Genomic DNA, 15,008 nt, shown 5'->3' with positions numbered 1-15,008 from the left:
CTGGATTTTCGAACGTACGCTTATTATACAGTGGGGCAAAAAAGTATTTAGTCAGCCACCAATTGTGCAAGTTCTCCCACTTAAAAAGATGAGAGAGGCCTGTAATTTTCATCATAGGCATATGATGAACTATGAGAGACAAAATGGGGAAAAAATCCAATTGTCTGATTTTTAAAGAATTTATTTGCAAATCATGGTGGAAAATAAGTATTTGGTCAATATCAAAAGTTCATCTCAATACTTTGTTATATATCCTTTGTTGGCAATGACAGAGGTCAAACGTTTTCTGTAAGTCTTCACAAGGTTTTCACACACTGTTGCTGGTATTTTGGCCCATTCCTCCACGCAGATCTCTTCTAGAGCAGTGATGTTTTGGGGCTGTTGCTGGGCAAAATGAACTTTCAACTCCCTCCAAAGGTTTTCCATGGGGTTGAGATCTGGAGACTGGCTAGGCCACTCCAGGACCTTGAAATGCTTCTTACAAAGCCACTCCTTCGTTGCCCGGGCGGTGTGTTTGGGATCATTGTCATGCTGAAAGACCCAGCCACATTTCATCTTCAATGCCCTTGCTGATGGAAGGAGGTGTTCACTCAAAATCTCACAATACATGGCCCCATTCATTCTTTCCTTTACACGGATCAGTCATCCTGGTCCCTTTGCAGAAAAACAGCCCCAAAGCATGATGTTTCCACCCCCATGCTTCACAGTAGGTATGGTGTTCTTTGGATGCAACTCAGCATTCTCTCTCCTCCAAACACAATGAGCTGAGTTTAGACCAAAACGTTCTACTTTGGTTTCATCTGACCATATGACATTCTCCCAATCCTCTTCTGGATCATCCAAATGCTCTCTAGCAAACTTCAGACGGGCCCGGACATGTACTGGCTTAAGCAGGGGGACACGTCTAGCACTGCAGGATTTGAGTCCTTGGCAGCATAGTGTGTTAGTGATAGTAGCCTTTGTTACTTTGGTCCCAGCTCTCTGCAGGTCATTCCTGCAGATCACCGTTCTTGTGATCATTTTGACCTCATGGGGTGAGATCTTGCATGGAGCCCCAGATCGAGGGAGATTATCAGTGGTCTTGTATGTCTTCCATTTTCTAATTATTACTCCCACAGTTGATTTCTTCACACCAAGCTGCTTGCCTATTGCAGATTCAGTCTTCCCAGCCTGGTGCAGGTCTACAATGTTGTTTCTGGTGTCCTTCAACAGCTCTTTGGTCTTGGCCATAGTGGAGTTTGGAGTGTGACTGTTTGATGTTGTGGACAGGTGTCTTTTATACTGATAACAAGGTCAAACAGGTGCCATTACTACAGGTAATGAGTGGAGGACAAAGGAGCCTCTTAAAGAAGTAGTTACAGGTCTGTGAGAGCCAGACATCTTGCTTGTTTGTAGGTGACCAAATACTTATTTTCCACCATGATTTGCAAATAAATTCTTTAAAAATCAGACAATGTGATTTTCTGGATTTTTTTTTCTCATTTTGTCTCTCATAGTTGAGGTATACCTATGATGAAAATTACAGGCCTCTCTCATGTTTTTAAGTGGGAGAACTTGCACAATTGGTGGCTGACTAAATACTTTTTTGTCCCACTGTAGGTGGCCAATTCTATTGCACACCATTAAGAAAAATTTATTGTTTATTAAGTTTACGTTTATTCCAGTGTTAGACAGAAACCTTACAAGGTTCGTCTCCCAGCTCGGAATAAACCCGCAGGCAGTTGCTTGAAGGAGAAATAAGAGCTGATTTTCCAGAACCAGATACAGAAGAGGATCAGCTGTGGGGCAGCCATGCTCGGGTTTCCCCAGGAGTTCCCTTATAGGGCAGATCCTCTTGTTCCTGGAAAGGTGCGAAGGAATGCCGGCCCTCGAGGAATGCTTGGAGAAGGTGATTCCCGGATTCCAAGAGAGGTGAAATGGGTTGGGTCTTTAGAAGGGAGCTTTTTGAGGCCAGGCGCCCTCCTGCGCTGGGGTTTCCTGTGGTTCCCTTACCAGGCACGGTCTAATTGGCATCTAGATCCCTTCAGAGAAGAAATCTTCATATAATCTGATTAAGGCTTCAAGGAATGTTGCCCCTTCCTGCCAGGTCTTTGTTCTTTAATTCTGGGCTGGGGTGGAGGACTCCCGATTCTTCCTGCTAGTTTTTAATCTTTTCAGGTGAGCCCGTTCTTACTATAATTTGATCATATGCCTCAACTGCTGTTCAGATAAACGATGGTAGGGTGAGACAAATGGGAAGTGTTGACTTTCTGCTGACATGGGGGGGGGGGGAGATTTGATTTCCCTCTCACAATCCCTCCTTTTTCTTGTTGTGCAAAAACAGAATATGTTATGCACAATCAGTTAGGGAATCTTGTAGCTATACATCATCCTGTGACTCAGATTCGTATTTTTGGCCATTCTGCATCAAGATTAGGGGTCCCTGCCTTGGGGAAAGGTGTTGATCTTGCTTTGAGAACAGAAGAGCATCCCCTGCAATACCCCAAGCAGGAGGGTAAGCCCTGAGCAAAACGGCAAACAAATATTCCTATTACCACCAAGCCCATAATTCCCAGGAATGTTGTCTTCAGCCAGGCAAAGTTTGGTAACCAGGAGGTAAGCCATGAGAAATCAAAGCAGCCCTGACTGTAGCCAATGTTGTGAACCAAAGTTTTGAAATCCCGTTTTTTTCCCTGTATCAATTTGGAATTATCAACTGAATTCCAGTCATCATTCGGATTTCATTGCCCATTGCTATACTTGGTGGTGTCTTTTTTTTTCTTTTTCTTTTTCTTTTTCTTTTTCTTTTTCTCTTCTCTTCTCTTCTCTTCTCTTCTCTTCTCTTCTCTTCTCTTCTCTTCTCTTCTCTTCTCTTCTCTTCTTTCCCTAAATTGGTTCAGTAGGAATTTGTGGAGCAACCAGGGGCAGAGAGGAAGACAAAAATCAAAAGGTCAGTTTGCTTCCAATTTTAATACTTCCCCAGTTCCCCCTCCCGACTCCCAAGCGCACTTCCTGAGCACGCAAAAGCTTTCAGCACCTGCTGCTGCTTCCAACCACATTATGTAACCACATCCTCTGCGTAGTTCAAGCGAGCTAGGCAAAGAGATCTCATGTTAGGACCCCCAGAGCAAGTGAGGACTAGGAACTTGAGACTATATGTTGCTAAAGCTAAATATCACACCAACCTTGGAAGGTGGGCACACTTGCACCTGATTTTATAATTATGCATTCTGCTCTTTGTGGGGTCTGCTGCTGGCTGCCCCTATAGCCTGGAGTGCACTGTGTGTTGCTAGACCCCCATTATGTGGGTGCAAACTATTTTGAGCTTGTAGCCAAGCTTCACACATCCTGTTTTCCAGGTTGTCAGCCCCCTTGCAAGCGTTTCAGCACATTTTCCCACATCCTTACCAGCCGTCCCAGCCACGGGTGTTTGGCTTCGTGCTATGCCCATAACGGCTCATGGGTGTTCACGTGCCATTTCCTCCCGGTTGCCTTCACATGTGCATGGCCCTCCTTCCTCTTCAAAATGGTGTCGGTGTGGTCTCAACTCCACATAGAAGCCTGAATTGGGGTTACCCCCCTCCTTTCCTGACCCTTCAGAAAGGTGCTTAGTTAACGGTCGAGGGGCCAGAATAGGGAGGGAGGGAGGAAGGGAGGAAGGAAGGAAGGAAGGAAGGAAGGAAGGAAGGAAGGAAGGAAGGAAGGAAGGAAGGAAGGAAGGAAGGAAGGAAGGAAGGAAGGAAGGAAGTCCCTAGTACGGAATGGGGCTGAGGTGGGACATGGGGGGCTAAGGAAGGGGTGGGATTCTGAAGGAGGGGCTGACCGAAAAGCATCCATTGTGCCAAGGGGGGGGGTCAGGCACGGCCGCCCACCTATCAGCCTGCTGTCACCGCTCTGGCTTTGGGGTGAAGAATAAAGAGCTGAATTTCGTGCAACTGCCTGTTGTCTCTTTGATCCTGGCTCAGAAACGAACTGGGAAGAAATAATTCTAACAGCTATACGGACTGAGACTTTGGGAAATCCAGGGTTAGGGGTGGAAGGTCCCAAGGTCTAAGGACATCCCTTGAAAAGAAATCCCATTTCCCTACTTACAGAGAGCTGAGGGAAAAGGGAACACACACATACACACACACACAACGTTGGGAGTAGAAATGAGCAGGAGGCACACACAAGAACTTACCTAATTAGTGGAGGAATTAAAAGTTACACTCAGGATAGAAAGTCCTACCCAGCAGAACCAACAGGGGAGATGGGAAGCTCTTAGTTTCGATCGCAGAGATTTTAATATGGCGCAGTTGAAGGTCCCCATTGCAGGCCAAATTGGTCTACCAGCTGTGTGGTTTATCCGAGCCCATCCCAGACACAAACCTCGGGCACAACTCTTCCTCGTTCCCGCCTGTACGGGTAATAACCCCCGTCCCAGGCGAGGGGCATCCTTTCCGGGGGGAGGTCAGGAGACCTTGGGCTGCTCATTCCCCATCTTCCCCAACCGATGACACACGTGTCCCCCAAGGTGTTAGGCGTATCCTTTACACCCGGAGACTTCCCAGTGAACTCCTGGCCCTCCTCCTCCCTCCCTGGTTCTGGACTGAGAGAGGGACAAGACAAGCAGGCCGGTATTTGCCCAGATAGAGTCCAGCGCACGACCTTGCGCTACCTGTTGAGGCACATGGGTCTTGTCAGCCCCCCTTGCTTTCTAGGACCTCCCAGTCTTTGCCAGGAAGGACTCTGGGGGTGGCTGGAGCTGAATTTTTAGACCCACAGCCCTGGTCAACACTCTGGATTGAAACATAGAGAGAATCTCACACTCACACATTCACTGCACAGAAGGCGCAAAAAAGGGCAGTTACCAACTATGAACTCTCAGGTTCAAGCAACTGTTGGGCTCAAAACCAAAACTCCTTCTACTATCAGTTTCAAAGTGGGCAGAGTCATGGACAGCACCCTCCGGAGAAATGATCCGGTGCCATCCGTGTGAAGTTGCCCGGGCTCGGTCCGCTGACCCGGTTAGACTCGGGCTCCTGGCTGCCTCACCAAATTGTTAGAAAGAAAGCTTTGGAGGTTCGCCTCTGAGCCGGGAATAAACACGCAGGCGGTTGCTTGAAGGAGAGCGAAGATTTCCACCATTAGGCCCTCTGGGAGGAGGAGAAACACTGCAAAGCAGGGCATTCCCTCAGACACGTTGCAGAAGAAGGCCACGGTCAGGGGGACTGAAGGCCACTGAGAGACCTAGGAGGACTGCACTCCCCCAATCCTGGTCTCTCCATAAGTCATCCAGAATTGCAACCAATGCAATTCCCATCATGTATCCTGGCCAGAATCTGAGTGTCAGCCCTTTCAGGCAAGCCAGGTCAGGAACTGGATGTAAGGTTTGCCCCGTTCGACAGAGAAACTCCCGTGACACGTGTGGTTCACAAAAGAGGTTTACTCATGCGTAACGTAGCAGTCACAAGCAAAGCCAGGACTGGCTTGGTACATTTGCATCACTCGTTATATTCCCCCCTTCCCGTGCTTTTTTCGCCCCGCGATCGCATTACCGCTGCGGATTATCGGCCCCCCAATAATCCCTCTTGATTGTCCATGATGGCAGTTTTGGTCAGGGACCATTGTCCTTGATTGGCAGTCCCCCTCCGGCTTGGGTTGGTCCCCCCCCGTTACGTGCAAGCCCGATGGTTCTGTGTTGCATGGCGATCTTGTTTCGCTGCCTGCGGCCTCGTTCATTGTTGGCTCGCGCCGTTATCAGTGTGGAGTTAAAACTTCCGCTGCGGTTTTCCTGTTGGGCTGGGCGCAGGTGGCCCGTTAATTAGCGGCACTTTCAGTTCCTCTTTTCCTCGCTAGCTGCCGCCGGTGGAGTTCGCGTGGTGTGGCTGCGAGCTTCCCCGAAGCCCCGTGCTGACCGAACCTGACACTGGACACCACAAAGCCTATGGGAGCTCTGTGATGTTGTTTTGGGACTCAAGAACAGAATCTTGAAAGCCTGTCAAAGTTTCCCACTGACCTCTTTTCTGAGATACAGAATCAAGACAGGATTATTTTTGCTCTCTTAAGTAAGAAAAATGCTGAATTCCATTTCCTCTCTGTTCCTTTGCTACATCTACTCCCTCTAAATGGGGATGCAACTTTCTCCAGAAACTTTCTTAAAAATGGAAGCTTGGAGATGTTCTACAGTTGCCGAAAGCAGCTGGATGGAGAAGGCTTCCTGATTGGGGGGACACCACAGCCCCCTTCCTCCTGACCCTATTGAAATAAACCTCTTTCTCCCCTATTTGCACAAGTTGCTGAGTTGCACAGAGCATCCACCAGGGGGCTCCTTCTGCAAAGAGAGGGGACACCACGTGCTTCAGCGTTGGGCCACTGGAGGGCGACGGCCACAGGTGGCTTTTCAGAGGAGGGTGGGAAGGGAGTGACATCACTACTTCTTGCCTCTCTAGGACGCTGCACTCTCTCTCTTTAACCCTCTGAGCTTTGCAGGAGGTAAAAGGCTGCAGGGAAGCCTTGCAGGGAAGAGACCAGAGGAGGCCCTGGGGGAGGAAGGAGAGTTTGCACTGCAAATCTCCAGCAGGGAAGAAGAAAAGCCCTGCAAGGAAGGAGGTGCCTGAGATTGTGCCTGCATTCTCACCATGTGCTGATCAGGCTGAAATAGGGCTGGATCCTCTGCAGTTCAACGCATCTTAGGAGGGTGAGTGAATCAGGACATCCTCTTCAGCTAACTTCCTGCAAGCCCTGTGCTTTGTGTGAACTCGGCCCCTGTGCTTGGGGGATCTCTTTGGGTTTAGGGCATGTTGTCTGAACCTGCCTGGGTGTCCTGGTGTGACTTGGCTCTTAAAAGCAAACCCTGGAGAAAGGGAAATGGAACATCCCAAGCCAGGCTCATTTCACTGGCATTTCATTGTATCTGAACTGGACTTTGGGGGTTTGTTAACCTGTTTGGGGTTTGGCATGTTGTGTGAATCTTGCTTGTAGGGAAATGTAGATACGGGTTTTTAAAAAGCCAGCCCTTCCTTCTGAGAAAAAGAAAAGGAAAATGCTCCAAGATGCATTCCAAGTGCTTGACGGAAGTCAATCCTCTATTTTGCAACACACACACAGAAACACACAGATGAACACTTGTTATCATCCTCTTGCAGCTTGGTAGTATGGAACCCTCAAGAGGTAAGATTCAGGTATGCCAATCAGCTGCCCGGCCCTCAGTTCCTATCTGCTCAATGCCACCCCAGTCCTCTACCAGCTCAGAAAAATGGTGCCTTCCATGGGGATGAGTGTTGCTCAATGGTGAAATCCATCACTTTCTAATTCTTGGAGTTTCTTTTCTTTTCCATCTCAGACACAGAAACAGGAAGGCTTTTGTAGGTCCTCACGTAAAGACAAAATTCTCCCTTGCGCAAAGCGGGCTGAATGGCCTGCTGTGGTCATCCCTCGGCTACAGGAAGAGTCCTATGAATGAAAAGGCATTTGGAGAGCCACAAGATTCCTCAGACCCCTTTGGAGTTGCGTTACAGGACAGAGAAAGAATGGAGACACAAGCCTTAGCAAGTGAGGGAAGTGGAGAAGGCCCTTCTGCTCTTCAGCCTGGGAGCTGTGGGGAGATCTGGGCAAGAACTGGGCCGAAGGTCCTGGAGGAGGAAACCACCCGTCCAGACGTTCAGCCCCAGAACTTCAGGAGCGTCCAATACCAGGAGGCTGAGGGTCCCCGAGGGCTTTGCAGCCGACTCCACTACTTTTGTCATCAATGGTTGAGACCAGAAAAGCACACAAAGGCGCAGGTGCTGGACCTGGTTGTTCTGGAGCAGTTCCTGGCCCTTCTGCCCCTGCAGATGGAGAGCTGGGTGCGGGAGTGCGGAGCAGAGACCAGCTCCCAGGCAGTGGCCCTGGCGGAAGGCTTCCTCCTGAGCCAGGCAGAGGAGCAGAAGGAGCAGGTCAGGTTGCAGGTGAGAGACCTTCATTTTGGGAGCCCAGAAGGGGTCTGAAGGGAATAAACAATGTGTTTGAATTCTTAACCCCTCCCAACCAGAGTTTTCTGGCATTTTTAATATGTGGAGATGTTTCACGAATTCTTGTGGGACATTGTTGGGTTATCCATTCTAGAAGATAGATTTGGGACAGCCATTCCTTTCTCACTTTCCAGCCTTGCTTATGGACACTGGGGGCTTTGAAGTTGTGTTCAGAGAAGAAGAACCCACCTCATGTTGTGTAATGTCTCTTAATTCTTCTTTTCTCCTGCCTCCTGTTTCAAGTCCTTCGCTGTGGGCATCAGAGATCCTGACAGAATGAGGAATCCCTCCAGTCCCCCTCAGGAGCTGTTTTTCAGGAAGATCTCTCAGGAAGATCCAAGTGAGGACAGCTCAGGAGGTAATTGAAGGCCCTCCCATTCCCCAGAGAGATCCCAGCTGTCTCATCTTCTCTATGTCTTCTCTTCTCTAGAATGCCTCCTCCTATTTTATTAATTCTGCACTTTAAAATTCTCTCTCCCTCACAGGGAAGACTCGAACGAAGTTGTCTGCTCTTTCTGGTGGAGCTGAAACAGTGGCTGAACCTCCAGCTCCAGTAAGAGGAGGAAATTTATCCATTGAATTTGCATTCTCCGTTTCCTTCAGGCAGTCAAGCTGGTGTATCTAGGACTCTCTCCTTGCATTTTCCCCCCTTTTTTGGGCCTGGGTGTTTTCTTGTCCTTGAGCAACATTGAATGGGGAATGGGAGATTCAAGTTGCCCTCAGTCAGCTTAGCCTCCTCTGAAGTCTGTGGTTTGGATACCATCGTTTGTAATTCCTCCCCTGAGATTCTTATTAGGAAATCTGTTTATTTAAAGACCAGTACTTAACTCCTTCTGCCAGTTACTCTTCCTACTATTTGTTTACAAAACTGATTTTTTTTAAAAAGTTCCTCAAGTGATATGAATAATATTATTACAGTCATAGCAACCGCTAAACAGAGACCCATTCTTTTTTTAATTCTTTGACTTGGAATTGTGCAAGCCTGTTCAAAAATAACTAAATACTCAGATTGGCACAGTGCCATTTTTAAAAGGCCTTGTTTCCAACCACTGATATGAAATACAAGCACATCAGATTAAGACATGAGCCAGGCTATTAACATCCAATGAAAATGGCCGGATAGAAACGATTTTAAGTAGAAATTGTTCTGAAAGAGCATATAATCAAGGCCCTTTTACCTTGCAAAGTAATTTCTAATCCTCTGTTTTCTACCTGGATTTGGCGGCCAAAGAATCCAGCTTGGCAAAGGCTGAGAAATGTCCTTCCCAGAAAATTGCCTTCATTTTGTTGTCTCCCATTCAGCCAACGGCTCAGACTACTACCAGCTTTCTTGCAATCTGAGGAAGGGAAGGACCCGGCTTGTCTGCCTCTGGATATTCATGGCCCCCCCACCCAAATCCCTGGTCTGTCCTCTCCCAGCACTTCATGAAGTTGTTGAGATGGGCACGATTGATCCTTCTGGGGACACCATAAGCCCCTTGCTGAAATGCTTGAAAGAATCCCCCCCCGCCCCCCGATTTTCTTCTGCAAACACAGGAAGGATTGGAGACACTGATAGGTGGAGTTTCTGAAGACCATCTGCCAGTTGGTTCTCTCAAGATGCTGAGAGTCTTTTGAAGGTGGGCGCATGGATCGCTTGATGGATCGATCCAGAAGGAAATTGGGGTTGGTTTCACTGAATGGCACTGAAAGGCCTGCAGAAGCAATCAAGTTGATCAAGTCTGCCAGAAATATTTCTTCTGTCAAAAGCTTTTGGCTCTTTCCATTTTCTCACCTAAACCTTGGAATCTCACCAAGCGTTGCCATTGAACTTAGTGCAATGCTTTGCTTTGGGAATTTGTGAAGAATAGGAGAGATCTTACAAATCTTCCTGGGTCTCTTCTGTTCTTTTTTTCCTTGTTCAGGAGTGTCTTGTGTCCTTTGAGGAGGTGGCTGTGTATTTCTCCAAGGAGGAGTGGTCTCAGCTGGATCCTCACCAAAAAGCGCTGCATTGGGAAGTCATGCTGGAAAATTATACGAATGTGGCCTCTCTGGGTAAGGGTTTGCTTCTCTCCCATGAGAGAGTTTGGAAAGACATTTTCTAGTTAGATGCCATCAGCTCATCTCTTGGAGGGGGAGAAGGAAAAGATCTGGCCTTCTCCTGCTCGAAGGAAGGAAAGACATCAATGGCTCTCTGCTTAGATGCATCCCCTGCCATTTCTCATCTGGTGAATTTTTCCATTTCTTTTTAAAGGTATCAGTGAGAAACTCACTCCTTGGCTTGAGGAGATACTCAACTCCATCACACTGATTTCATCCTTTTGGGCCCAGATGCTTCCCTGTCTGTCCTATGAAGGATTCTCATTTATTCAGGCTGTTGGGTTAATGACTTGTCTTCGTTTTCATTTCTATCCTGAGCCTTGGGGTTAAGGGCAAAATGGTGCTGTTTTTCCATTGCAAACATGCTGTTTAGGGTTAATAGAAGAGCTGTAGAATTGTTTTCTCTGCAACCATTTGATTTTGGCCAGAGAAAAATGAAGAGCCAATGGAAGGCAGTTTGGGTAGAAAAAAAGGACAAAGTTCAAAATTGATTTAGTTCTCACTGGTCTTTCCTGTTATTGACTGCCCTCCGATAAATGTTCGGTTTTCTCCTAAGGCCTCCCTGGATGTTTCCCCAGATCCTTCCTGAACACAACGCTGACTCTGGGTAAGGTTTGACTATATAAGGATGATTCTAAACAAACCGGATGCTGTAGATGTTTTCAAAGCTTTTATGGCTCATGAGTATACAAATTATCATTTTTATACCATGTGATTGTAAGGATACAAATGGGCAATATATTGGAATTTGGCAAAAATTCAGGAAGATCATATGACCTCCTGCAGTCTGATCTTTTCCTCCACCCTTGCTATCATTTTCATTTCTCTTTTCCTTTGAAGGTGATCATGGCTATAAGAATAAGGATCCCAGTGAAAAATTCGAAGTGATCAGGCATGGAGGCGGGATGGACAAGGAACTAGAGATGCAACTAGAAAGTCATGAGAGAAGCCAGTCAAATAGGTGGAATCAGGAAAGCTTATCTTCCATGGATGCCGAGACGCAAGGCTTTCTTGCCCAACAAGGAAAAATAAAGGAAAAGTATACTGGAAAAAGTATAAGACTATTTAAAGACAAATTAGTTGTAAATGAACACTCTCCAACCCAAACCAAAGGAGAAGATTATATCTGCAGAGACAATAGAAAAAATCACAATTGGACTTTCACTCTTTCCTGTGAAAATGGGTCCCTTACTTCTCATAAAAGGATCTCCACAGGGGAGAAGCGATATAAGTGCATGGAGTGTGGAAAGAGCTTCACCAGAAACAGTTCTCTTATTTCTCATAAAAGGACCCACACAGGGGAAAAACCATATAAATGCATGGAGTGTGGAAAGGCTTTTAGTGAAAACAGTAATCTTACTTCCCATCATAAAAGGATCCACACAGGGGAGAAACCATATGAATGCATGGAGTGTGGAAAGAGTTTCTCTAATAATACATGCCTTATAAATCATAAAAGGATCCACACAGGGGACAAGCCTTATAAGTGCATGGAGTGTGAAAAGAGCTTTCGTAGTAGGAGTGAACTTACTTCCCATAACAGGATCCACACAGGGGAGAAGCCATTTAAATGCATGGAGTGTGGAAAGAGCTTTAGTACTAAGAGTCATCTTACTTCCCATAAAAAGATCCACACAGGGGAGAAACCTTATAAATGCATGGAGTGTGGAAAGACTTTTCGTCAAAATGGTAATCTTACTTCCCATGAAAGGATCCATAGAGGGGAGAAGCCACATAAGTGCACCGAGTGTGGAAAGAGCTTCACCAGAAACAGTTCTCTTATTTCTCATAAAAGGACCCACACAGGGGAAAAACCATATAAATGCAAGGAGTGTGGAAAGAGCTTTACTCAAAGCAGTAATCTTAGTTCCCATAAGAGGATCCACACAGGGGAAAAGTCATAAAAATGCATGAAGTGTGGAAAGAGCTTTACTGCTAGCAGGGATCTTACCTCCCGTAAAAGGATCCACACAGGGGAGGAACCATATAACTGCACAGAGTGTGGAAAGTGTTTTACTCAGAAGGGTCATCTGAATTCCCATAAAGGGATCCACATGGGGGAGAAATCATATAAATGTGTGGAGCATGGAAAGAGCTTCAGGAGGAGGAATGACCTAGTTTCCCATACACAGATCTGTTTGGGTGAGAATCCATGTAAATTCTAGATTTAGTTGTTTAAATCTATACATTTTCTATTTGTATACACTGACCTGGGAAAAGAAGATTTCTTTGAGTCTGACCCTCAGAACCGGCAGCCCAAGAGAAATTAATTTACCATTGAATATAAAAGGGCCGTTTTAATTATGAACTGGATTTTTGAACATACTGTTATTTTAGGTGGCCAATGCTATTGCCCACCAATAAGAGAAATTTATTTTTTATTAAATTTACGTTTATCCCAGTGCCAGAAGGCATGGTTTGTGTCCTATCCAGGAATAAACACGCAGGCAGAGAGAGAAGAGTTGATATTCTGAGAGCCAGATACACAAGAGGATCAGCTGTGGGGCAGCCATGCTCAGTTTCTGCTGGAATTCCTTTTATAGGGCAGATCTGTCAGATTCAGCCCAAAGAACTCCACGAGACAGTACAGATACTGTTCTGTTGCACTTATTAGCTTCCATCTCCAAGATACAATCTCTCCACACGGAATCTAAACTTCCCACGCCAGGAAGCCAAAACACCATGAATTCCTTAGGGTAGTGCCAGTCTCATTTTCTTAACCTTCCCACGCTCCTGCTGGGGGCTAAGGAAATGCTTATCTCCCTGAGCGCAGCCTTCATCAAACCATTGCATCTCAAGATCCTCTTGTTCCTGGAAAGATGAGAAGGAATGCCGGCCCTCGAGATATTCTTGGAAAAGGTGATTCCCGGATTCCAAGAGAGGTGAAATTGGTAGGATCCTTAGAAGGGAGCCTTCTCAGGTCAGGCGCCCTCCTGCGCTGGGGTTTCCTGTAGTTCCCTTACCTGGCATGGTCTAATTGGCATCTAGATCAATTCAGACAAGAAATCTTCTTATGATCTGATTAAGGCTTCAATGAATGTTGGCCCTTCAAGCCAGGTCTTTAGTTATTTAATTCTGGGCTGAGGTGGAAGACTCCCAATTCTTCCTGCTACATTTTTAATCTTTTTAGGTGAGCCCGTTCTTACTATAATTTGATCATATGCCTTGATTGCTGTTCAGATAAACGATGGTGGGGTGAGACAAATGGGAAGCTTTGACTTCCTGCTGACTGGGGCGGGGGGGGGGGGAGATTTGATTTCCTTCTCACAATCCCTCCTTTTTCTTTTTGTGCAAAAACAGAATATTTTATGCACAATCAGTTAGGGAATCTAGTAGCCTTACATCATCCTGTGACTCAGATTCATATTTTTGGCCATTCTGCATCAAGATTAGGGATCCCTGCCTTGGGGAAAGGGTGTTGATCTTGCTTTGAGAACAGAAGAGCATCCCCTACAACACCCCAAGCAGGAGGGTAAGCCCTGAGCAAAACGGCAAACAAATATTTCTATTACCACCAAGCCCATAATTCCCAGAAATGTTGTCTTCAGCCCGGCAATGTTTGGTAACCAGGAGGTAAGCCATGAGAAATCAAAGTAGCCCTGACTGTAGCCAATGTTGTCAACCAAAGTTTTGAAATCCTTTATGCTTCCCTCTATCAATTTAGAATTATCAATCAAATTAAAAGAGCAAATGTCTCCAGGAGGGAGAAGGGAAGTGGCTCAGGCGGTTGAATACAGGGCAGTCCACCCCTGGGGAGTCCTTGGGGCTCTCTGAGCTTGGTTGTTTTCTTGGAAACGTTTCTTGCTATGACTGAAGATGTAACCCAGCCAGGTAACGAAACGTTTGCAAGAAGACAAGCAAGCTCAGAGAGCCCCAAGGACTCCACAGTTGAACCCTGAGCCACAGATATTCTCTTCTATTGGTCAGTCCACCCCTGCAAGCTCTCTCTTATGATCAGCACGCCCAGCCCTCCACAGGATGCCCTGAGTTTCACTTGAGGGGTTTCACCTGCCCATCGTATATGTTGTAGACAACAATAAAAGCCTATTTAGAGTTTTGGTTGATTATTAGAGAGTGCTGAGTTCGCATCCGCTCTCTCACAAAGTCAAAATAGTCACCAATCTTAGAGTCATTCAGTAGCTTTGTGTCGACAGGGAATGTCCCTTGCAAGTCGTGGAGTCTCTTGTGAGTTCCTATTGAAGTCCACTGAAGAAAAGGACAATCCTTCGCCACTCTTGTAGGCAATATTATATTCGGAGATGTGAAGCATTTTTTCCTGCAGGGCAGAATACTTTGCCTGCTTTCAAATGCCCAGTGCCTCCCTTCACCCACACTTTTGCTCCTGTGGCCCCAACTTGTCTTTTCCCCTTTCCTCCCCTCTGGGCAGGGGGTTCCCTTTGTCACAGGAGGGGAGGGGATGTTGTGCAGGATCAGTTGCGCCGTTCTCTCTCCTGGTGTGAGGCTCCCTTCAGGTCTCTCTCGGCCTAGCTGGAGAAGCACTCCTTGGTGCCCAGGGTCTATTGCATCCCCCCCCACACTTACATCTAGGCCCAGTAGCGCCAGGTCTGTTGTGTTTTATTGCCATTGATGTCGCTGGGCACTCTCCGTGTATTCCTGCACCTTCCTCATTGCAACCACCAGCATGAAAGCATCAGGGTCTGACCTCCTCACATGGAGTGTGCGAAGCTTCTCTCCTGGGAGAGGTTTTGATATTGGGCAAGACTAGGTGGGGGTCAACAAAGCGTTGATGGAGCTTCAGGATGGCTTGTTCCAATAGTGGTCTCCTCCCCTTCAACCATTTGTGGCCAGAGAGGAGGTGGACTGGCTGCTTTGGGAGGCCTTCCGTGTGAAAGCCCAGTGCCAATATCCCAAGAGATCTCCAAAGATTGGCCTTGCCTCACAGGGGAGAGAGTGGCTGAGTCCCAGATCCAGTGGATCACCTTCGCAGGGATCCTTCAG

General features: G+C 46.8%; 1 protein-coding gene across 1 annotated transcript; it reads left to right on the top strand.

Moving 5' to 3' along the window:
• Positions 1–6,379: 6,379 nt before the first annotated feature.
• On the top strand, positions 6,380–14,101 carry LOC148214055 (zinc finger protein 18-like). The gene is made up of 7 exons (XM_088128916.1): positions 6,380–6,658; positions 7,304–7,907; positions 8,214–8,328; positions 8,456–8,523; positions 9,875–10,004; positions 10,606–10,656; positions 10,890–14,101. The coding sequence occupies exons 2-7, from the start codon at positions 7,416–7,418 to the stop codon at positions 11,951–11,953; spliced, it is 1,920 nt and encodes a 639-aa protein (XP_087985042.1). The 5' UTR covers positions 6,380–6,658; positions 7,304–7,415; the 3' UTR covers positions 11,954–14,101.
• Positions 14,102–15,008: the final 907 nt, after the last annotated feature.

The sequence above is a fragment of the Python bivittatus genome, unplaced genomic scaffold, assembly GCF_059951505.1.
Source record: "Python bivittatus isolate LINGU-HERP-01145 unplaced genomic scaffold, Pbiv_v1 ctg000820_np1212, whole genome shotgun sequence".
In the NCBI taxonomy this organism is placed as follows: Eukaryota; Metazoa; Chordata; class Lepidosauria; order Squamata; family Pythonidae; genus Python; species Python bivittatus.
This window is presented reverse-complemented; position numbering and strand designations above follow the sequence as displayed.